General features: G+C 38.6%; 1 protein-coding gene across 4 annotated transcripts in view; it reads left to right on the forward strand.

Annotated features, from left to right (window-relative positions):
• The first annotated feature begins 6798 nt into the window (after positions 1-6798).
• Positions 6799-25036, forward strand: part of LOC122987427 — a 28323-nt gene continuing 10085 nt past the window's right edge. For 2 of the 4 annotated variants that reach the window (XM_044359319.1, XM_044359317.1), the window contains exons 1-5: positions 6799-6930; positions 7148-7191; positions 7278-7349; positions 7450-7689; positions 8635-8664. In XM_044359319.1, the coding sequence (XP_044215254.1) occupies positions 6926-6930; positions 7148-7191; positions 7278-7349; positions 7450-7689; positions 8635-8664 (391 nt within the window). In that variant the 5' untranslated portion in view covers positions 6799-6925. Of the gene's footprint in view, positions 6931-7147; positions 7192-7277; positions 7350-7449; positions 7690-8634; positions 8665-8752; positions 8837-9159; positions 9245-9349; positions 9410-9508; positions 9860-25036 lie in introns of those variants that run through there. The other 2 variants (XM_044359316.1, XM_044359318.1) reach the window with 2 other exon arrangements.

Raw genomic sequence — 25036 nt, forward strand, 5'->3', positions numbered from 1 at the left:
TCTGTCAGGCTTCAGCTCTCAGCTCTGCTGCGCTGAGACAGGCACACAGACGGCACTTTGAGATGTCAGCATTTTATTATTTTGGTTGAGAGAGATTGGAGGGGGGTGGTAGAGAGTCACATAGGGAGGGAGAGAGAGAGAGAGAGAGAGATAGAGAGAGAGAGAGAGGGAAGGAGAAGTGGAGCATGTGCTCGTCAGTCATTCAATTAAAACTTAGTGAAGACATAAAGAGAAGGGCTGACATCTAGTGGTTTTTAGTTGAGTTGCACCATAAGAATGAGACACTTTTTAACTCCTCTGCACAAATGTGATTCCCTCCTCAAAGTTTTTGGGTTTCTTTTACTCTAATCTCATGCTAACAGAAGCCTTTTAAGGAACAACATTTTGGGAACACTTTTTTAGAGTTAAATGAGAACAATGCTACCATATTTGTGGATTAACTTTTTACATTTTGCTTTATTGGACAGATAACGCATCAAGATATAATAATGTTAGTCAGCTTTTGTAATTGTTTGTAATTAATATACTGTTTTGCTCCCCTAATACTGTTATTTTTGGAAGTGATGTTACAGCTCATGATGCGATTTTATACTTATAGTTTATAGTTCATTGCTTTTGATTGGATGGCTACAGATCCTAGCATTAAACTCTTTACTGGCTAAGACATTATAGCTACGTTTTAATGGTGCAGTCTGACATCACTAGTTTAAAACTAGTAGTTGAAGGAAGGATTTTACACACAAACTTAGTAAGTAATGAATTTAGGAATAGTTGTCACAACCTAATCCTGGGTCATATTTAAGTTTCATCTTTTCATCCTTTCATTTTTTAACATTCATAATATTTTTGCTCAGTGGTCAACTTTGTAATCTTCTTTTTGTTGATGCTTTCCGAGTTTCTTCTCTTGGAGTTCTTTCACTGTTTCCTCGTTCTTGACACCTTCCTTGTATTTAATGTTTAACAGTCTCAGTCAAAGCTTCCCCACCTAATATCTCCTCTCTTGTCATTTTACTTTTGAATACAATGCTGTGGTTAAGTTGTTGGTTTGACATGTGTATGTCTACTTTCCTCTCTCATAACATCTACAAGTCTTTTATTCACCACTTAACAATTTTATTGAGCCTACTCGTTTTTTGAGCTCAGATATACAACTGTCAAATCTCTTTTATCATTTTACAGAAGCAAAAGTACTTACAGTAATTTACAGGCTTGTCCTTTGAGAACTAGCACAAGATGATGAATTCATCTGTGAGAGTAAAATGAGTGACTATTTCACTTTACCAAAACTTTGTAACATTGTAATTCCACTGTTTTCCCTGAATAACCCTTTGATAAGAGCATTGTAAGTTGCAGTCTCAAAGCTTTGTTTAAGTATCTCCTAATTTAAATTTCTGGGTTAAGACATTTGTTTACAATACATCATCTTACATTTCCAAATCACAAATGTTTGAGTCATTTCATAGATGACTCTTGATGACCACTAGATGGCAGCATGTTAATGCAGAAGCTCTAAAGTTCTTCAAATCATTGCCCTCAAACAGGCAACTGTTAATCTAATGATAAGCTACAAGTGCAAGCTGGCACAAGTAAATGTTGTAGTTGAAGTGGTGGGAACAGTCCGCCTCCACTCAAAAATATGTTTTTCTTCTTGGTCTTACAGTTAGATGTTTGAGCTTCACTGTGCAGATCGGTGTACATATATCCAGAGTTTGACACTTGAAGGCTGTTTTCACATTTGTCCGCTGAAAGTGGAAATTTTCTCTTGGCTCATGAAAACCTGATTTTTAGGGGTGGGCCTACGATTGTGATTTGTGACATGACAATTAGTTTGGGAGCCAATCTTGGTCCAATATTCAACTTACAAGTGTGATGTGGAAAGACAGGAATGGACTTTTCAGTGAAGTAGGAGACATTTTGTGTCCAACAGTTAAACTTCCAAAATGATATATACATGCATATTCATATATTCTGGATTTTTAATGAGGGAGAGGGAAGTAGATGGGTTTTTTTTGAACATTTAAAGTGGTAATTATACTTTTTTGTGGAATAACCATATCAGACGCCCATTATTGTCCCAAGCAGAGTATCTGTACATATTGTCTGGAGGGGATCTTTAAGCAAAAGTAGTAATACTACAATGTATAAGTACTCAATTACAAGTAAAAGTTCTGTATGCAAACTTATACTTAAGTAAAAGTGCAAAGTTTTATCAGCAAAATGTACTTCAAGAAACATTTTGGGAGCGGTGACATCCTGGAGTCTTCTTGTCACCATGAGGTTGCCATGTGACCAGCAAAAACTCATCTATGTAAACCTTTAGCTAGCTGTTTCCCTCTGTTTCCAGTCTTTCCATGCTAAGCTAGGCTAATCTTCTGCTGCTGATTGTAGCTTCACATCTTTATGAGAGTGATATGGCCCTTCTTATCTGACTCTGGGCAAGAAAGCAAATAAGAATAGTTCCAAAAAAAAATGTCGAACTACTCCTTTAGGTATAGCTGGATACTCTTTGAACTGACAACTCTTTTGCTTCAGTTTCTCATGGTGCTCTGGCTGAGAATTACCACACCTCGTCCCAACATTGTGATCTGTATGATGACATTCCTTGGCTGTGAATCATTTCTGGACACTAATCTACAAAGTCTCTCTGGTATATCACAAATTTATTGTCCTGAACAAGGCTGGAAGTCCAACTTAACTGCTTTTGAAATATGGAAGCGGCCTTGTGATCGGTTTATGAACTCACAATTTTTTATACGAGTTATGTTATGTTATGATTTTATTTGTCAATTTTATGTATTTATTTCAAAAAATGCTAATGTCTGGCTTATAATAATAAAAAATTTTCCTTGTGACGCTTTGGATAGAAAGTGGCACATTGGCAAATAATTACCCACAAAATATTCTCTGTGTCAAAATAAAATAATAATAATAACTTTACATACTGTTGGGTAGATTAATCTATCATATGTTATTATTATGTGTTTGTAAGTAAAATCCTAATCTGACTAAGTCAATATGCTGTCAAATAAATGTTGTGATGTAAAGAAAAAAGCGATTTTCACTGTCAAATAAAATGGAAATACTCAATGAACTACCTCAAAGCTGTACATAATACAGTATTGAACATACAAATAGTACATAGCATGGACGCCTGGCCAATCCTAGTGCTTGGATGCTATGCAGAGCATGTCTTGCAATGTAAATATAACAGCCCTATAATAACATGGGAGGAAGTTTGCATCTGTATGAAAACAGGTGGTGGGTGGCTGCAGGACCGATCCTCAGGGGACTGTATAGGCTGACTGTCTGCATCCAGTCCAGTAAAGGTGGGCTCTGGAGGTTGGTGTGTTCTCACTTCACACTGGTACAGACCCGAGTCATCAGTCCTGATTCTGGACACATGAAGTCTGATTCGTCCTTCTCTGAGGGCGTCTTTGTCACACTGAACTCGTCCTGCAAACTGTCCATCCTGAGACTCTGAGACCTCAACACCCTCATATAGATGATACAGGACCAAGGGTTTAACATCAGTTAACAGTTCACAATTAATTATAAGTACGGTGGAGGAACTGTCAGTTATGGTTATAAACATCCATTCCAGTGTGATGTTGTCGTTCTCCTCTGCCTGGTAGGAGGTCTCTGTCACGTTCAATACAAATGTTCCTGTTGAGGAGACAGAGAGGGAAAGTGAGGACCAGACAAGACAGTGAGCCGTGTTTGTTCACTATATGCATCTCTACCACGGTATTAAACTTCTATTGTGTTCGTTCAGATTTTGAATGTATTCTCATCGTGAATGAGATATTATATTTGATTTGTATTTGTAAACGCTGTATCATTCGCGTTGACTCTACTGTAGTGCAAAGTCTACGGTCAATTACAGAGCTCCCAGCGGCACGTGTCTAACTGCAGACAATTGGGCCTTCCGATTGACCGAATCTGTATTATTTTGAAAAGTGAATTTTACAGGAAATAGTACAGCTATACAGTGCAACATCGTTCATAGGGCTATTACGCTGCAGTACTAATATTGTGAAATCAAGTAAGTCTAACCTCCTAAACTCAGGAAATTTGGAGACAAGAAGAGGCTGATTGTTGTTAAAGGTCACGGTACTATTTACTAAATTGTGTGAGTCACAGTGACTTCTGATAGTTCAAAGTGACAACTTGAATTCCCGATTTGCCAAATGTGCAAGTTATTGAATTGCACACTAGTATGACAGCGTTCTGGTTAGCGCTGCAACTGGCAATTCTATCAACATCAAGAACAGGCGTCTGCACGCCTGCTCACTCACTGCTCTTCTGGAGGAGGTTACTAACCGTACAGCCACCTTCACTCATGGTGTAAGATGCTTTATTCCATAACAGCAAACTGTTAACTACTAGAAACATCGTGGAGTTAGTGTAGAGAACAGTAACACTAATCACTGTGTACCAGATAACATCTGTGGTGATTTAGAACACAATTTACCTAAACTTATGTCCGTAAACACAATGTCTCACATGCTGGGAACTCCGTCCACCTACCCCCAACAACTACAGTATTAAATCAAATAAAACAACTGGTAAATGTGTCTGAAAAGAAAATTAGTGGTTAAAGAAACAAGAAAAAGAAAAGGTTTAAGGACAAAGAGAAACAGTTTACACCTGGCATTGATGCGTCTTGAGTGACTGCTTGTGATCAGATCTCACTTCTCCGCTCTATATGTAAATAAACACGTACATAGTTTCTGTTTGCAAAGACCAAATGCGTTGTTGTTTTTTTTGCGTCTGAACATATATATATCGTCCAGCCTGCAGAGAATGTTGCCTTTGGCTGTGTGATGTTTATTAGGTGACAACAGAGACACACACACACACACACACACACACACACACACACACACACACACACACACACACACACACGTGACAGTTACATCTGGCAGTTAATTTTCTTTTCAGACACATTTACCAGTTGTTTTATGTGATTTAATACTGTAGTTGTTGGGGGTAGGTGGGCGGAGTTCCCAGCATGGCATGTGAGACATTGTGTTTACGGACATAAGTTTAGGTAAATTGTGTTCTAAATCACCACAGATGTTATCTGGTACACAGTGGTTAGTGTTACTGTTCTCCACACTAACTCTACGATGTTTCTAGTAGTTAACAGTTTGCTGTTATGGAATAAAGCATCTTGCACCGTGAGTGGCGTTGTCTGCACGGTCTCTTACTACCCTCCGGATCTCCCTTCTCATTAGGGTCAGCTACTTGTGACTAACAGCGCTGCAAAACTGTGGAGAGGCACTGTCGGGAAGGATGACATCCTGTCTGGGAATTCATTATGCCCAACCCTATAGAGAGTAGAAGAATTAGAGGAGCCATGATATTGTTGAGCGTCACTACATGGATGTAACTGGCCAGATCTCCCCTCCTGCTAGAAGAGGAGTGGTAATGAAATATATCGTTCAAAAGAGGGCAGAATTCTGTGCTTCTTATAGTTCATCAACTTCATCGTGAAACTCGGCAGATAGTTACAACATCACGTCTCCAGGTTTTCTGCAGCTGTCACACTGTAAGTACGTTTTAATTTATTTTTTAAAACATGAAACATGCATTTTTCTGAAATGATCGAAATGATATAGTTATCGTAGGGTCTACCTGATATTTGTGAAAACAAACAAAAGCTGACTGCATTTTTATACGATTTCTGTTATAATCATAATACCACAGCTGTCTCTCAGGAGGTTCATACCGGTACTTTACCGAATATACAAGAGTAGAGTAGAGAATATCCCAACACGGTGATGTTTCATGGAGTAATCCCGTCAATTCCTGGATTTTAATTAATTTTTGGATTATTTGCACAAAAACGTGAGGAAAAACTCTCGGGTAAGGCACGTTTGATTTTACTTTTGCCAAGAGGTGATATTTTCATGTCTCAACCCAACGATGAGCGTTAATATTGAGAGATGTGGTGTATAAAGTACACTCTGCAGTGTATCATCGCTGCTCTTTCTCTCATGATAGCCGTGTTTGTTGACATTGTACTTCTCTATAATGGTGTTAAATTTTAACACTGTTCATTAACGTTATGCAGAAGTATTATTGTGAATGGAATAGGTTATAATAGTGGGCATATTGACATGTAAGGGCGATCTTTGCTACATGTAACAATTAATAAGTTTTAAGCTTCAAATATACTCATGCTTTTATTTTCTTGCCGTTCAAGAAGGGGGTATTTTTTCTGATGTTGGGATAGTTTCGTACTGGCCAAAGTGGGGTACTTGTTTCAAGTCCGCAGTTTTTGACGTAAGAGATGCAGCCAGGGGAAGCACCATTATCTTGAACTCCACCTCAATTAGAAGAGGAAAATGTCTTTTTCATGTGAAGGCTTAGAGCTGTGAAGCGCCCGTATTTTAGAGGACGTAACTAACTGTACACCCACCTTCACTCATGGTGTAAGGTGCTTTATTCCATAACAGCAAACTGTTAACTGTTAACTCTACAGATGTTAAATGATTAGTAAACAAAAAAATTAATATGGTGTAAATTAATATGTATAGGAAGCACTTTCGTTTGAAATAATGTCATATTGCAATTGAATTAGCTTATTTTACATATCTCAACATTGATACCACAGTTGTGGGACACTAGCAAAGGTGGTGTTTGGATCCATAAAATGCTTTAGAAATTTTATTAAATCACATTATTTAGGGGAAAAAAATGATGTCAATATATGTAATAACATTGTGTATATATCTAAAAAGCATCATATGAAAAAATTTAACACGCCCCCCTGTTCCTGTCTTATGGGGTTGCTGTCTGTAGCACTGCTCAATCCAACTAAACGTACATTTGTGCTTTGTGTTATTGTTTAGGACGTGTATATTCGTACTGAGCGGACCATCACTTGGAGAGAGGAAACGTTATCTCAGAGCAGGAAATGGAGTAAGTCATTGGTTATAGTTCATTTTAAGTGGTGCTATCCAATGTTTGAATGGCAACATGAAAATTTTGTTTTTCAGTTGAGGCTAACACCAAATTCCAGTAAGGGAAGTGGTGTGCTGTAAAGGTTGTGCTCAACATGAAGGGTGTCATGGTGGGGGATAATTAGGAATTCTGTGATGCGAAGTTTCTGACGGGAAACTGAATGTGTCTCCAACAGGACAGCCCAGAAAAGCTTCACAGTACCGATCTCTCACATGAAAGGTAGGTTTCTGACAAATTACCAACTTTAAACTGGGTCCAATCTCAACCACCAGCCTTAGATTGAGTTTGTATTTTTGTCTTGACAGAGCAAATCTTCCTCTTTCTGCTGCTGTGTGCTCTTACACTCACTCAGTGCTTTCCAGTGACTGCAGGTCAGGGTACGTCCTCTCTTGTTTATGTCATTCTCTTCATCAAAAAAAAAAAAAGATGTTTCCTTTCAGTTTATGTGAGTTACTTCATAGATGTATGATGTTACAGGTGGACACAGTCCTGTGCAGCTGTTTTTCTGCGAGACCCCAGGATGTGCCACTGATGTGACTCGTGTGTATTGCAATGATAAGCTGGTCTTCAGTAACACTGACATCGGAAGTTGCACAGGCCTTCCACCACCCAATACTGTCTGCCAGCACGACAGTCGGGCATTCATTTCCAGGAATACAGATAGTGTCTGTGAGTTTGAAGGGGCCAATGAATATATGAAGACCGAAAAATGTCCAGGTATTTACTTTCTAAGTCCTTAAAATACTGTTCAGTGTGATTTTCTTGAAATCATTCACACCTGGCTCAGAAAACAACAGACTGCACAGATCAAGTGTGTTTACATGCACACCAGTATCCCAGCTTTGATGGTGTTTTAGGAGTTTTTATTGTATTTGCACATTAAAAACTTAATATCTAAGTTTCAGAAACCTGAATAACCCTTCAACACAATATTGAAAAACCTGAATACTTATCCAGGTTTTTGTTCAGTCTGTCATGTGAAACAAACAAAAGGAAGAACAACATTGTAATGATGACACATGTTGTCTGACACCTGTATACATTGTTTATTTACTCTATTATTTTGTTACCAAGACAACCAGAAACCACACAGGGTTCATACTAGTAGCAGGGATGTTGAGGAATTAAACACACACTTGCTGATACAGGGAGAGGAACGAGGTTTTTCCTGTTCAATGGGAACATTACATCCTGAATATGATCAAAGGATAAAAGCAGGATGCTAGTGTGCATGTAAACGTAATTGTTTCAAACTAGATTCGGTGCTGCATATCATGCTCGGGCTTATAATCTCTCACAGTAAAGATAGCTGTCGACTGATGAGAGGGTGCTTTATACAGTTTTAAAGTTTCTTTGTTGTCAGGGACTGATGGTTCCAGCTGAGGGCGCTGTTTGTTGTAATCATTTCTTGTTTAAGGGAAATTAAATCTCTGCCCACTGCTAAAAGTTACCAGACCATCCACATTTGAACTCTTGAAAATACTCTGCTGCCACTTTTTGCTGACTTGAAATCAGTGCACATGTCACAAAAAGCAAAACAAAACACTCTTCATGTCAAATGAAATCCTAGAGTTATATGTGTTCTCAATGAAATGTTTCTATCCAACTCGTACAGTATGTTGATTGACACTATGTAACACTTCTCTTGTTTTTTTCAACTAGACAGTAGCAACATTTGTGATTTTATCAATGGTAAGCTTTTCATGCAGATACACACCTTTCATCCTGCTGCCCGCTGATGTGATTGACTATTGACTGGAGCTTTTCCTCTTTCCTCCAGCTCCTACATCACCTCCCATCTCCACCAAGGATCAACAAAATGTCAGGGAGGACCATGCAAAATGGGGACTTTGGGGAGTTTTTGGTAAGTACTGAACACCAATAAATGTGATACTTTGTCTGTCTATGTCATGTTTTTTCCACTTCTGGCTAAGTTACTGTTACTGTTACCCATGTCTGCCATGAAGTGTTATTATTCAATTCTGTAAAATCTGTCTTTTTGCTACTAATCCTACTTGCTTTTACTCTGCCATCCTCTGTCTACTTGCTTCCTCTCATGGCTGAATTACTTGTCTTTCAAATGCTGCCTAAACTAAAGACAGCCAGGTGAGATCTAAATTTTATCATGGGCTGCATTTATTGTATATTTATACAATTATATTAAATGTCAACTTCTTGATTCCACAGGTTTAGCACTAATATTAGTCTTTGGTCTCACTGCATATTTCTGCTGTAAAAAGAGAAACAGAGACCGCAATCAACAGCCATCAAAGTAAGTGAAATTATGTCTTATTCATAAAATTCCTTTATTCATATTTTAAACTGTGATGTTACAGAAAAGAAACACTTTCTGCTTTTTAATATGAACTTGTTTCAGTGACTCTGGTGTGACTGAACCCCTAAGAAGCATGCAAAGCTCTGGATAAACCAGTGAGAGGTTAGTGAACATTTAGCAGGCAGCATATTCCCCACAGTACGTGCAACTGTAGATATACAGTAAGGGAACTGATTCTGGGCTGACTTTTTACACCTTCAGGGACGCTGACTGTGATCCTGGACTGACTGATGACAGCCCTCCTTCTCAGCGTGTCCATGCAGCTTAAACTAAAAATTCTGCTAATCAATTCTCTTATATCAATTCTAAAATTGGTTTGTTTGAGCTCTAAAGATTTTGTATTTTCATATCTTTAAGTAAACATACCATCATTCTATTGGTTGTCCTGGAGTCTATTTTAACAGCTCACACACATACTGTACTTACTGTTGTGTTATCAGCTTGACATTTAATGATTTTGCATAATTGAGAAATGAGAAATGCATATAAACATGATTTTAAACTGATGACATGTTTCAGAAGTCCGCAGCAGAAAATTATGCATTTCTTCTGTTAGGGGTCCCCAGCTGTAAAACATTGATAATTACAGTTGATTTTCTGTGATTGGTGTTGGTAGTAGTTTTTACACAGCACTACCTTTCAGTTATTGAAGCTTTATAACAGTTTGTTAATAAGAAGTCAATGACTTAGTCCTCTCACTCCTTTTAGACCTCTATGGGGTGTAATTAAACCCAAATATAAGTAATGTGAACATTTAGACATCATGTACATTTCTGTCTGTGAATGACTTTTTGCCAAACAAAACGACTTTGTTCATGCATGTATAAAACAAGAAATATCACCTTATTTGGTGTAATAACAATGCTTTATGGCCATTTCTGTATTCTGTATTTTCTCACTGTCAGAAAATGTGCAAGTTTGTGGCAAACATTCAATACGTTTCTACATATTGGTTTTTAATAAAGTATGAATAAAAGGGGGAAATTTGTTGCAGTTTTTATTATTTTTACTCATTCAGCAGTAGGGTCTGTACTGTGACCCCAAACATTTAGAAAGTGAAGTCAATGTCAACAAAACAAAAGGATTAAGTGTGAAACAGGCTACCTTCTTTTTCTGTACATACCTCCACCACCAGTTACTATATATTGTCCCAAACTCACATCATGCAACCAGCTTACTTTTTTTTTGTAAAAGTGGGATTTTAATTGATTTCATGTTCCAAAAAGATGGAATATTCAAAGTATCATCTTGTAAACTACATTTGTGAGATATAATAATGATGAGAAGTTATAACATCTGGTCCACTGGTTCAGGTCTGCAGAGGGCACGTTTGAGTCACTTTTCAATGTTGTTTCCAGTGTTGTACTGAATGGCATGGTTGTATGTAAAGAGGCAGGGCAGGGACACACATTTTCAGTAAAGATTAAACTGATCTTTGTGTGTTACTGTAGCTACAGAAAGAATGTGTGTGTAAATGTGCTTTTGTGTCTACAGACAGGTGACAAATTAAAGGAAAAACTGGTCCAGGTCTGAATGCTTGACCCCTACAGTGAGGGGGTCTGGTGGCTCTGTTATGCTCTGGGGGGCATTTTGCCCGCATGGTTTGGGTCCACTTGACCCCTTAGAGGGAAGAATCACTGCTAATCAATACAAAGATGTTGTGAGTGATCACCTTTATCTTATGATGAAACATTTCTATCCTGATGGGAGTGGTCTCTTCCAGGATGTCCCCATCCATAGGACATGAGGGGTCACTGAATGGTCTGATGAGTATGAAGATGATGTGAATCATATGCTATGACCTTCACAGTCACCAGATCTCAAACCAGTTGAAACCTAAGAGATATTTTGGACTGAGGTGTTAGACAGCGCTCTCCACCACCATCATCAAAACACCACATGAGGGAATATCTTTTTGAAGAATAGTGTTCATCGCTCCAGAAGAGTTTCAGAGACTTGTAGAATCAATGCCAAGGTGTATTGAAGCTGTTCTGGTGACACATGGTGGTCCAACACCTTACTAAAACACTTTATGTTGGTTTTTCCTTTAATCTGTCACCCATCTGTATGTACAGCATGTTTGTGTTTAAACTTAACATTAGTCAACAATTAGGTATGTATTCATCAACATTGTAGCACTTGGCGACGCATGGTGTCTTGTATTACAAGATAGTCAGTCATTACTCTCAAATTAAGCCTTACCTGGTATTATGCAATTAAATTGTTCTCTCTGAGTTTAGATTCTAAATAGACAGTGACTTTTGTTTATTTTGTATGTTTGTATTTTATGTATGTATGTTTGGTTTTTTGTGTCTTTCTAAGCTGGTGAATAGAGGAGAGTGTAAGTGAGAGAATGAGAGACAGAAGCTGCGGATGTGGTCATGTTGAAATATAAAGGTAAAGTGTGTGTTTACCTTTTTATCATCTACAGGATGATAGGGGCAATCCGGGGGAACCATATAATACACTAGACACACTAAGACACATGAGTGGTTCATCTGTTTACTGTGTGAGTGTGTTTAGGTTGTTGTGACTGCATGGTGAGTATACAGCAACACCTCTAAGCTCTCCTCAGTTATTTTAATTCATCAAAATCTAATAGTAAAAGATTTTCATTAATACTTATTAATACGGTCACCATCTTGTCTGTTTCTTTAACCACTAATTTTCTTTTCAGACACATTTGCCAGTTGTTTTATTTGATTTAATACTGTAGTTGTTGGGGGTAGGTGGACGGAGTTCCCAGCATGTGAGACATTGTGTTTACGGACATAAGTTTAGGTAAATTGTGTTCTAAATCACCACAGATGTTATCTGGTACACAGTGATTAGTGTAACTGTTCTCCACACTAACTCTACGATGTTTTTAGTAGTTAACAGTTTGCTGTTATGGAATAAAGCATTTTACACCATGAGTGACGTTGTAGTCGCGGTTAGTTACTTCCTCCAGCGACCGTTATATAGTGTCAGTGCACCCAAGTCTGGTCGTGAACTACTCAGATTCCGCTCGTCGATGTGATAAAAAGCCACTCAGTGTACTGTATCAACAGCGGATTTTTTGTATTACCCATGAAATCGATATAACGTGGAAATAGAACTGTGAAGCGATGTTTTGCTGAAATGAGGGGCTGATAGTGAAACCAACCTCATTAGTACGTATAGAAATAACCTAATTGTCGTGTGAGTGAGCATTAGAAGGCTATGTTAGGGTAGAGTATACAAGAGAAACTGCAAATCTGTCGGAGGTCTGTCTGTGTTTCTCTCAGAGCTCATCTTCGTGAACCTCTGCAGATGTTTACATCATCATGTCTCCAGATTTTCTGCACTTTGCTCTGCTGTTGTCACACTTTAAGTAGTTTTTAATTTACTTTTTTAAACGTGAAACATGCATTTTACTGAATTGATTGAAATGATATAGTTAGTGTAGGGCCTATCTGATATTTGTGAAAACAAACAAAAGCTGACTGCATTTATCATATAAAAATGCAGTCAGCTTTTGTTTGTCCTCTGTGGCTGGGGAGGGAGAGAGCCTCCATGTGAGGTTCAGGAGGTGACTGGGGACCTTGCTGTTTGGGTCCTGGCTGTTGCTGCAGGATCTTGCTGTTTTCAGCCAGCAACTGCTCTCTGTCCACCCTGACCAGAGCTCTACAACACACAGTCAGAGCAATAGAAAGGACTGTGTACATGCAAGTAGAGACTAGAGACATAATTAATGTCTTATATCAGTTTGGGAAAAGTATTTGTGGTGGACCTGTTTGATATTTTAAATATAATTAAATATATTGATATTTTTTTCCCTGGGAAAAATAAATAAATAAATTAATGTATTGTATCAAACATTGCAGTTTTGATTTTACCAAAAGCTGAATTCTGTTAGACTTGGCCAGTCTACACTTTAGTGTGAAGAAATCATGTGTATTTGGGGGCTTCCTATTGGATGAAATCATAGGATTGTCACTCATAATTTTGTTTTGCCTCTTTACTGCCACCTGCTGTCAAAAGTGTCAATAGTGCTGTCAAAAAGTGCAGTGATTATAAAGTGAAAACAGCTCCTATTAAACAATAATTTGCTGCATTATAAAGTGACTTTATCAATAAATGTGATACATGTCCTGATCACATTTATGGATTATGCCAGTCAAGGCAGCAATATTTCTCTGAGCAGTTATGAATATATTTAGAAAACAGGATCCAATGACTCCCTGAACGTAAGGAAAACAGGGAAGAGAATAAATAGTAGAAGCTGGTGAGTGTTGGAAACGCATTAGATGGTTTTGGACTTTTTACAGGCAATGTTGGACGTAAGAAAAAATGAAAATTAGATGAGTGTTAAGGGAATGAATAGAGAGAACCACCTCTGGAAAACTGGAAAAAAGAGTCATCATTCCTACAAGATCTCGACATGGACAAAAGTCCTGAGTTTACAATAAAGTGACGAGTAAAAAAGAGCAAATATATATATATTTCTATAGGTCAGTGGAAACATTTTATTGCTCTAGACTTTCTATTTCCACTCAGGTTTTAAAACAGAGCTTCTAACAAACAGAGAGATCGTTTGCGACACTATTCACATAATGATGATTTTAGCTGCATTTTAATAGTATAAAGTTTCTTTTATCCCCGGAGTGACAGCTGACAGTGTGGATGATTTTACACTCTGATTCATCCCTGCAGCTCAGAATAACATGAGACATCTGTGTGATGATAACTGGAAATAAAAAAGAAAGCGTGTCTTTTATCTGAATAACAACCTGATCTAGTGTTAATTGGCTCCTATGATCATAAATGCAACATTTCATTCAGATAGACTCATCAGTTATTAACAACTTTTCCAGTCTTTACTCTCTCTTTACTGACTCTGATGACGTCGCTCGTGATTAACAACCCCGCCTCTTTCACATGAACGCGCTCGCAGCTGGAGAACCCAGAGTTGACTGAGCAGCTTGATAACCGGCTTCGTAGCTCTGGTTTTCTGGACGGTCAATGTTAAGTTCAGTGGAGCCAGGTAACGAAAAGATATCCTGGGTATGTTGAACTTGCTTCGTAGTACAGGCCTCCGGTCAATTCCTGGATTTTAATGAAGTTTTGGATTATTTGCACAGAAAAGTGGGGCAAAACTCTAGGGTAAGGCAAATTTAATTTTACTTTTTCCAATGGTTGATGTTTTCATGTCTCAATCTAACGATGAGCATTAATATTGAGAAATTTGGTTTATAAATGAAACTGCAGTGCATTATCGCTATTCTTTCCCTCATGTAAAACGTATTTGTTTCCTGTGTAGCCTACGTTTCTATAACTATATGTAACAGCAATAATAGTCGTGTTTAGTTTACATTAGCGCTAGCGTGCATATATTACTCAGAGAATGTAGGCTGCATCTACAGTCGCTATATTTACAGCATGTTACTCGACATCTCAGAAGTGCCATTGATTGGGGAGCAGGGAGCACTTGTCTTATGCAGGAGCTTTACGGCTTTGACCACTATGCACAGTTGATAGTATTGAAGTGCAGAGTCTAAGAAGAAACCGTGTACACAACGTCACTCATGGTGTAAGATGCTTCATTCCCAGGGTTGACAGAGCAGCTTGATAACCGGCTTCGTAGCTCTGGTTTTCTGGACGGTCAATGTTAAGTTCAGTGGAGCCAGGTAACGTAAAGATGTCCTGGGTATGTTGAACTTGCTTCGTAGTACAGGCCTCCGGTCAATTCCTGGATTTTAATGAAGGATTGGATTATTTGTACAGAAAAGTGGGGCAAAACTCTTGGGTAAGGCAAATTTAATTTTACTTTTTTCAATGGTTGATGTTTTCATGTCTCAATCTAACGATGAGCATTAATATTGAGAAATTTGGTTTATTAATGAAACTGCAGTGCATTATCGCTATTCTTTCCCTCACGTAAAACGTTTGTGTTTACTGTATGCGTTGCTATAAGTATGTGTAAAATTAATATTAGTCGTGTTTGGCTTATATTAACGTACGCTTGCACATATTAAGTAGAGAACGTACACTTTTTGTCGTAACTTCTTCAGCATGTTATTTGAATCTGTTACGCAGTGTTCATTTGTTGCGCGTGGAGCAAGTACGACAGCGTTACTACCGGAACCGGAACCACAAAATATACTATAGTTTGTTTATGTTCACACACGCTTTTCGGTGTCAAGTGATACTAAAGTGCAGGGTCCGGAGAGGATTAAGAAACCGTGCACACAACTTCACTCATGGTGTAAGATGCTTCATTCCATAACAGCAAACTGTTAGCTACTAGAAATATCATAGAGTTAGTGTGGAGAACAGTTACACTAATCACTGTGTACCATATAACATCTGTGGTGATTTAGAACACAATTTACCTAAATTTATGTCCGTAAACACAATGTCTCACATGCTGGGAACTCCGTCCACCTACCCCCAACAACTACAGTATTAAATCAAATAAAACAACTGGCAAATGTGTCTGAAAAGAAAATTAGTGGTTAAAGAAACAGACAAGATGGTGACGGTATTAATAAGTATTAATGAAAATCTTTTACTACTAGATTTTGATGAATTAAAATTGACTACAGTATCCAAAAGAAAGACAAACAAGACTAAACAAGACTACATAATTTCTGTTTGCAAAGACCAAATGTGTTGTTTTTAATCGGCGGGAGGACCGGGGGTCCAAAGCTGTTTTTTAAATAGATGAATTAGAAATACTGTATGTTGTCAACTATCTGTTTCATTACAGACATTTAAGGTAAAATCCCTGACTGTGGGAGGGTGAAGAGGGAGCTGAGAGACAGATGATGGAGGGGAGTTGGTGGTAGGAGCAGCCATGGGGGACAGTCCTCTGTGGCTGGGGAGGGAGAGAGCCTCCATGTGAGGTTCAGGAGGTGACTGGGGACCTTGCTGTTTGGGTCCTGGCTGTTGCTGCAGGATCTTGCTGTTTTCAGCCAGCAACTGCTCTCTGTCCACCCTGACCAGAGCTCTACAACACACAGTCAGAGCAATAGAAAGGACTGTGTACATGCAAGTAGAGACTAGAGACATAATTAATGTGTTATATCAGTTTGGGAAAAGTATTTGTGGTGGACCTGTTTGATATTGTTCCTTGTTGACCAGTCTACATTTTAGTGTGAAGAAATCATGTGTGTTTGAGGGGAAATCATAGGATTTTGTTTTGCCTCTTTACTGCCACCTGCTGTCAAAAGTGTCAATAGTTCTGTCAAAAAGTGCAGTAATTATAAAGAGGAAACAGCTCCTAATAAACAATAATTTGCTGCATTATAAAGTGACTTTATCAATAAATGTGATACATGTCCTGATCACATTTATGGATTATGCTAGTCAAGGCAGCAATATTTCTCTGAGCAGTTATGAATATATTCAGAAAACAGGATCCAATGACTCCCTGAACGTAAGGAAAACAGGGAAGAGAATAAATAGTAGAAGCTGGTGAGTGTTGGAAACGCATTAGATGGTTTTGGACTTTTTACAGGCAATGTTGGACATAAGAAAGAATGAAAATTAGATGAGTGTTAAGGGAACGAATAGAGAGAACCACTTCCTGAAGGAGTCTGAGTCTATGTAACCTTCTGGTAACTTGGGAACACTCTCTTTATTATATGGTTCCCCCGGATTGCCCCTATCATCCTGTAGATGATAAAAAGGTAAACACACACTTTACCTTTATATTTCAACATGACCACATCCGCAGCTTCTGTCTCTGTCTCATTCTCTCACTTACACTCTCCTCCATTCACCAGCAGGAAGCAGGATTATGGGTCAGGGAGGCAACTTCAGGTTTAACTTTGGGTTTTCAGTCCTTAAACGCTGTTTCACTTTTTACCGGGTCCATCACCATGGTAACTGACGCTGAACAGCTCAAATGTTCCGGAGCAGGTTAACTTCAGAGGATCGGATCACAACCGGTCAACACTCTGACCACTGACCAATCAGATGACTGGAAAAAAGAGGCATCATTCCTACAAGATCTCGACATGGACAAAAGTCCTGAGTTTACAATAAAGTGACGAGTAAAAAAGAGCAAATATATATATATTTCTATAGGTCAGTGGAAACATTTTATTGCTCTAGACTTTCTATTTCCACTCAGGTTTTAAAACAGAGCTTCTAACAAACAGAGAGATCGTTTGCGACACTATTCACATAATGATGATTTTAGCTGCATTTTAATAGTATAAAGTTTCTTTTATCCCCGGAGTGACAGCTGACAGTGTGGATGATTTTACACTCTGATTCATCCCTGCAGCTCAGAATAACATGAGACAACTGTGTGATGATAACTGGAAATAAAAACGAAATATTGTCTTTTATCAGAACAACAACCTGATCTAGTGTTAATTGCCTCGTATGATCATAAATGCAACATTTCATTCAGATAGACTCATCAGTTATTAACTACTTTTCCACTCTTTACTCTCTCTTTACTGACTCTGATGACGTCGCTCGTGATTAACAACCCCGCCTCTTTCATATGAACGCACTCGCAGCTGGAGAAGCCAGAGTTGACTGAGCAGGTTGATAACCGGCTTCATACTTCTGGTTTTCTGGACGGTCAATGTTAAGTTCAGTGGAGCCAGGTAACGAAAAGATATCCTGGGTATGTTGAACTTGCTTCGTAGTACAGGCCTCCGGTCAATTCCTGGATTTTAATGAAGTGTTGGATTATTTGTACAGAAAAGTGGGGCAAAACTCTAGGGTAAGGCAAATTTAATTTTACTTTTTCCAATGGTTGATGTTTTCATGTCTCAATCTAACGATGAGCATTAATATTGAGACATTTGGTTTATTAATGAAACTGCAGTGCATTATCGCTATTCTTTCCCTCACGTAAAACGTTTGTGTTTACTGTATGCGTTGCTATAAGTATGTGTAAAATTAATATTAGTCGTGTTTGGTTTATATTACCGTATGCTTGCACATATTAAGTAGAGAATGTACACTTTTTGTCGTTACTTCTTCAGCATGTTATTTGAATCTGTTACGCACAAATGTTATTGATTGGGAAGCAGTGTTTATTTGTTGCGCGAGGAAACGGAACCACGGATACAATACAGTACAGGAAGTAGTCCATTATGTGAACACTCACTTTCCGGTGTGAGATGACATTAACTGTCAGGGTCCGGAGAGGATTTAAATAGATGAATTAGAAATACTGTATGTTGTCAACTATCTGTTTCATTACAGACATTTCAGGTAAAATCCCTGTTTCATGTCATTTCAAAAGCTTTTTTGAATAAAATGACATTGTGTGATTCAACAAAAGAGTGAAATAAATGCAAGAAATCAGTGCTGTAATTCCCTGTAATGCAAGGGTGGAATATAAAAAATATCTATAACTTTACTGTCTATGTTAATACTTTGACAGGGGAGTGTGTGCAGGCAGGCAGCCGACTGTGGGGGGGTGAAGAGGGAGCTGAGAGACAGATGATGGAGGGGAGTTGGTGGTAGGAGCAGCCATGGGGGACAGTCCTCTGTGGCTGGGGAGGGAGAGAGCCTCCATGTGAGGTTCAGGAGGTGACTGGGGACCTTGCTGTTTGGGTCCTGGCTGTTGCTGCAGGATCTTGCTGTTTTCAGCCAGCAACTGCTCTCTGTCCACCCTGACCAGAGCTCTACAACACACAGTCAGAGCAATAGAAAGGACTGTGTACATGCAAGTAGAGACTAGAGACATAATTAATGTGTTATATCAGTTTGGGAAAAGTATTTGTGGTGGACCTGTTTGATATTGTTCCATGTTGACCAGTCTACATTTTAGTGTAAAGAAATCATGTGTGTTTGAGGGGAAATCATAGGATTTTGTTTTGCCTCTTTACTGCCACCTGCTGTCAAAAGTGTCAATAGTTCTGTCAAAAAGTGCAGTGATTATAAAGTGAAAACAGCTCCTATTAAACAATAATTTGCTGCATTATAAAGTGACTTTATCAATAAATGTGATACATGTCCTGATCACATTTATGGATTATGCTGGTCAAGGCAGCAATATTTCTCTGAGCAGTTATGAATATATTCAGAAAACAGGATCCAATGACTCCCTGAACGTAAGGAAAACAGGGAAGAGAATAAATAGTAGAAGCTGGTGAGTGTTGGAAACGCATTAGATGGTTTTGGACTTTTTACAGGCAATGTTGGACATAAGAAAGAATGAAAATTAGATGAGTGTTAAGGGAATGAATAGAGAGAACCACTTCCTGAAGGAGTCTGAGTCTATGTAACCTTCTGGTAACTTGGGAACACTCTCTTTATTATATGGTTCCCCCGGATTGCCCCTATCATCCTGTAGATGATAAAAAGGTAAACACACACTTTACCTTTATATTTCAACATGACCACATCCGCAGCTTCTGTCTCTGTCTCATTCTCTCACTTACACTCTCCTCCATTCACCAGCAGGAAGCAGGATTATGGGTCAGGGAGGCAACTTCAGGTTTAACTTTGGGTTTTCAGTCCTTAAACGCTGTTTCACTTTTTACCGGGTCCATCACCATGGTAACTGACGCTGAACAGCTCAAATGTTCCGGAGCAGGTTAACTTCAGAGGATCGGATCACAACCGGTCAACACTCTGACCACTGACCAATCAGATGACTGGAAAAAAGAGGCATCATTCCTACAAGATCTCGACATGGACAAAAGTCCTGAGTTTACAATAAAGTGACGAGTAAAAAAGAGCAAATATATATATATTTCTATAGGTCAGTGGAAACATTTTATTGCTCTAGACTTTCTATTTCCACTCAGGTTTTAAAACAGAGCTTCTAACAAACAGAGAGATCGTTTGCGACACTATTCACATAATGATGATTTTAGCTGCATTTTAATAGTATAAAGTTTCTTTTATCCCCGGAGTGACAGCTGACAGTGTGGATGATTTTACACTCTGATTCATCCCTGCAGCTCAGAATAACATGAGACAACTGTGTGATGATAACTGGAAATAAAAACGAAATATTGTCTTTTATCAGAACAACAACCTGAGTGTTAATTGCCTCGTATGATCATAAATGCAACATTTCATTCAGATAGACTCATCAGTTATTAACTACTTTTCCACTCTTTACTCTCTCTTTACCGACTCTGATGACGTCGCTCGTGATTAACAACCCCGCCTCTTTCACATGAACGCGCTCGCAGCTGGAGAACCCAGAGTTGACTGAGCAGCTTGATAACTGGCTTCGTAGTTGTGGTTTTCTGGATGGTCAATGTTAAGTTCAGTGAAGCCAGGTATGTTGGGTATGTTGAACTTGCTTCGTAGTACAGGCCTCCGGTCAATTCCTGGATTTTAATGAAGGGTTGGATTATTTGCACAGAAACGTGAGTAAAAGACTCGTTTAATTTCACTTTTTCCAATGGGTGATGTATTCATGTCTCGATCTAACGATGAGCATTAATATTGATAAATTTGGTTTATAATTTACACTCTGCAGTGTGTCATCTCTGCTCTTTTTCTCATGTGATCTGTATTTGATGAGTAAATGTATCTCGACAATCATGGTAAAGTTCAAAAAGTGTCTTCTGTGTTGTATTTAAACATGCATGTTAAGAAAACATAATTTACTGCGGCAGGTTCTGTGTGAACAAATCCAGCACATAGTCATAGCAGGGAAACTAGAACTTCCTCACATAGAGTATGTATGTATACAGGGGATGATAATTATATGTATGTTAAAGAGTATGAACACATGGTAATTATTTAAGTTGTGTATGATGGACACCAGGGTGTCTAGTTGGACTATTCATGATAAACATTAAGTTCATTGATTAAGTATAGAAGGACCAGATAAGTATTTTACTTCTTTCTGACTGCAGCTAGAATCTTCTCTGGGTTTCTGCTGGGTGCTCTGGTTTCCTCCCACTATCAAAGACATGTAGGCTATGTTACGCCCAGGCCACACCGCCTACCTCCACCTTTGCGTGACGGCTCCCTCGCTGAACTGCTGCGGCCTGCAAGCATGTGTTGTCCACACAGACAGCGCTGCTACTGGCAGCCCTATGTTTCTACATTGAGTATTGAGTTTTCCTTTGATAATGGCCATCAATAATAGAATGTTTCATTTCATGTTATTGTAAATTTCATTTATATGTAGTTTAGACAGAAAAAGGTTCAGAAGTTTGTGCTCAGTGGAAAAACAAACAACAAAAAAGGGCTTACCCATAAATATTTTTTCATGTCTGTGACATTGCCCCATTCTACAGATATAGACATTGAAACTATATTAAAAGATGTAATGTTGATGGTATGATGTCAATATGACTGTCAACAGATCATTTTCACTGTCTATTTTTGCTGAGAAAAGCCTCACACAGGAAAAAATAGGCAACACACCAAATCTCTAGATGATGCACAGCTGCAGTTACGCCTGAGCTGCGCGGCTCAGGTGCTACCAGGTGTGCTCCTGTCAGTTCACCTGACCACTGGTGCTGGCAAAACAACTGGAGTTGGTTCCTGAGCGCGGCACTGTGGCTGCCCACTGCTCCTAGTGTAGAGGATGGGTCAAATGCAAAGGTCACATCACACAACCATCTGACAGTCATCCTTAATGAGGACTTATTGTGCTAATTAGGAGTTCCAAGCTCTTGTCAAATAATATTTCTCATCTATTTAGGGTGTAAGGTTTCCAAAATCTAATTTAACAATGCATTGCCGTTCCTCATGTACAGTTTATAATGTGTACATATTGTAAATAAATCCCTATTTTTATGAGAGAAAGTTTGACTCTTGTGTGTGTCCATCCTGATAGGTAATCCAACTCAGTGAACAATGAGTTGTGATGTACAAACCTCAAACAAGTCTGAAATGAACCAAACACTCTACAAACTTGTGTTCTCTACTAGCACCTCTGTATGTTTTAACCAAGTTACAACTAATCACATATAATTTTTTGCATGTTGTTACTCTAAGTATGCTTTACTGTTATGTATTTGTACATGTTCTATTGTATATATTTCATATACTTAATTACAACACAGAATCTGTAGTAAGAGTTCATGTGAGGCACTGCTCTGAACCAGACTGTCTGAATCTTTATTGGCAAGAAAGGGCCACAACATTTTGTTTTATGATCTTCACACAAAACAGAAACACACAAATGGATGTTATAAAAAAATATGATACATTGTAAAATATATATATAGAGAGAGAGAAAGAATATAAGGTGAGCAAAAAAAAATTATTTAAAAAAAAACTCAGTCAGCAAATAAAAAAATCTTCAAAAAAAGTTCTAAGCAAATATCACAGATAAAACACATAACAGTAGCAGATCTCTGTGATACAGCTGTTATGTTTCAATGAGCCTAAAGGTGTAAATGAGCACACAGCTGTAACCTGCAGCCAGGTGAGGATCTCTAAACAAGATGAGCTGACTTCCAGTGAAGAGCTCCCTCTGCTGGTCTTTATCCTTAATACCAGTGTTTCCAGTTCAAAGGTTTTCTCTCAAACATACATGTGAAAGACTGATAATTAATAACAGACAGTAAATAAGAGCTCACTGTAACAGACAGGATTAAAAACAGCAACAGTAAATCTCAGTTTCAATTACACATTACAATAAAACAACAAAGATCAATGTTGAGAAGTTAAAGATATAAATTCTGGAAAGAAGGTCAGAACTCACAGTTTTACAGTTTTCATGACGTTAGACGATCAACAAACGTGATGAAAAGATTGTTGTGGTCATTATAAATAAACGCATCACGTCTGGCACTAGTTTCAACAATTTCACACTAATTTCGCACTAATTTTGTAATATTTAACAAAAGACAGCGCCAGTTTGCACCTCCTGCAAGCCCCTGATGCAAATATTCAAAAGAAGCAATGAGTGGAAATGTTTTTTAAGACACAGAGACATATTTGTCACATTGTCACAAGGCCACCCACCTTATTTTTGTACCACAAAAAGACAATTTGATCAATTCAGATAAACAAATGTCAGGCACTAATGGGTCTTAGCTGGAGGGGATGTACAGTCAGAGGGCAAACTTAACCCTCCCGGTCTCTAAACTCTACAGCCCACTGAGACAACATCTCCAAATCCTCTGTGACGAATTAACTGCACAACGATGGACAGCTATTTGAAAGCTTAACCCCTCCACATACCATACTGATAGCTTCATTTGAGTGACAGTATTTGGTTCTTTTGGCTGGCCCTTTGCAGAAGCTGCAGCTGGGGAAAAAAAGCCTTCCATAAAGTGACATAAATTGATCATTTCAGCCTGAAAAGTTCACTATCAAGTCACCAAACTTCTGCACAAAAGGACTTGAGTTTTGGACAGCAATTAACTCATATGTCCCACATTCATGCTGCAACTTTGTCCTATTCCACAAACCCAGAATCTCACAAGAAACTCTGGCTTGAAGAAATGAAGCCCCCGAAAAAGGCAACCCAGAGGGAAAGATTAAAGTGTTGGTCAACCTCGGCGTGCTGGCGAGATCCCCCCAAAACACACACACAGCGACAGAGAAAGAAGGAAGCAGCCTCACAGCTACCTTCACAGAAGCGCAGTGCTGAAGCCCCTCGGCAAGGCAGAGCCTACAGTTAGAGACCGGAGAGAGTTGTACCCCCACCCCCCCACTCCACCCCCCAACACCCCCCCTCCTCTCTCTCTCTCTCTCTGTCAGGCTTCAGCTCTCAGCTCTGCTGCGCTGAGACAGGCATACAGACGGCATTTTGAGATGTCAGCATTTTATTATTTTGGTTGAGAGAGATTGGAGGGGGGTGGTAGAGAGTCACATAGGGAGAGAGAGAGGGAAGGAGAAGTGGAGCATGTGCTCGTCAGTCATTCAATTAAAACTTAGTGAAGACATAAAGAGAAGGGCTGACATCTAGTGGTTTTTAGTTGAGTTGCATCATAAGAATGAGGCACTTTCCTCTGCACAAGTGTGATTCCCTTCTTCTCAAAGTTTTTGGGTTTCTTTTACTCTAATCTCATGCTAACAGAAGCCTTTTAAGGAACAACATTTTGGGAACACTTTTTTAGAGTTAAATGAGAACAATGCTACCATATTTATGTATTAACTTTTTACATTTTGCTTTATTGGACAGATGACGCATCAAGATATAATAATGTTAGTCAGCTTTATAGGTGCTGTTAGGCAGATTTACCTTCCATCAGCGCCAGGCTAGCTGTTTCCCCCTGCTTTCAGTTGTTATGCTAAGCTAAGCTAAAATGCTGCTGGCTGTAGCTTCATATTTACAGTACAGACAATCTTGTTATCTCACTCTCAGCAACAAAGTGAATAAGTGTATTTCCCAAAATGTCAAACGCTTTCCTTGAGGTAAAAGTTGTCGCACATTTCTAGAGTAGATATCACAACATGCTTTACAATAAAAGACCATTGCAGTAGTTGTAGTATTTTGCACCAGTAAGTTCAAACTTAGCCTAAGTTATAATTTGTTTACTAAATGGGGATTTACACATGACTAAATTAAAATAGGTTGCAAGACACAAGCTAGCTCTTATGTAGAGATACTGAATACATACATCTAATAACTGCCAGATGTAACTGTCACGTAGATAACTAACAAAACTAACGTTAGCTTACAATGAAGCATAAAAGAAGTTTACAGTTGACATAGCTGACACTTGATTAAAATGCTGTTTAGTAATTAGGTTATATTAACTGGAAAGTTTTTAAATTACTTTTTAAACTACTTTGTACAAAAACGACACAGTATACCTCCAATTACAAATGCCAAGTAACATCTGTTGTTCGGTTAGCACATCG

This window comes from Thunnus albacares, chromosome 8 (assembly GCF_914725855.1).
Source record: "Thunnus albacares chromosome 8, fThuAlb1.1, whole genome shotgun sequence".
Lineage (NCBI taxonomy): Eukaryota > Metazoa > Chordata > Actinopteri > Scombriformes > Scombridae > Thunnus > Thunnus albacares.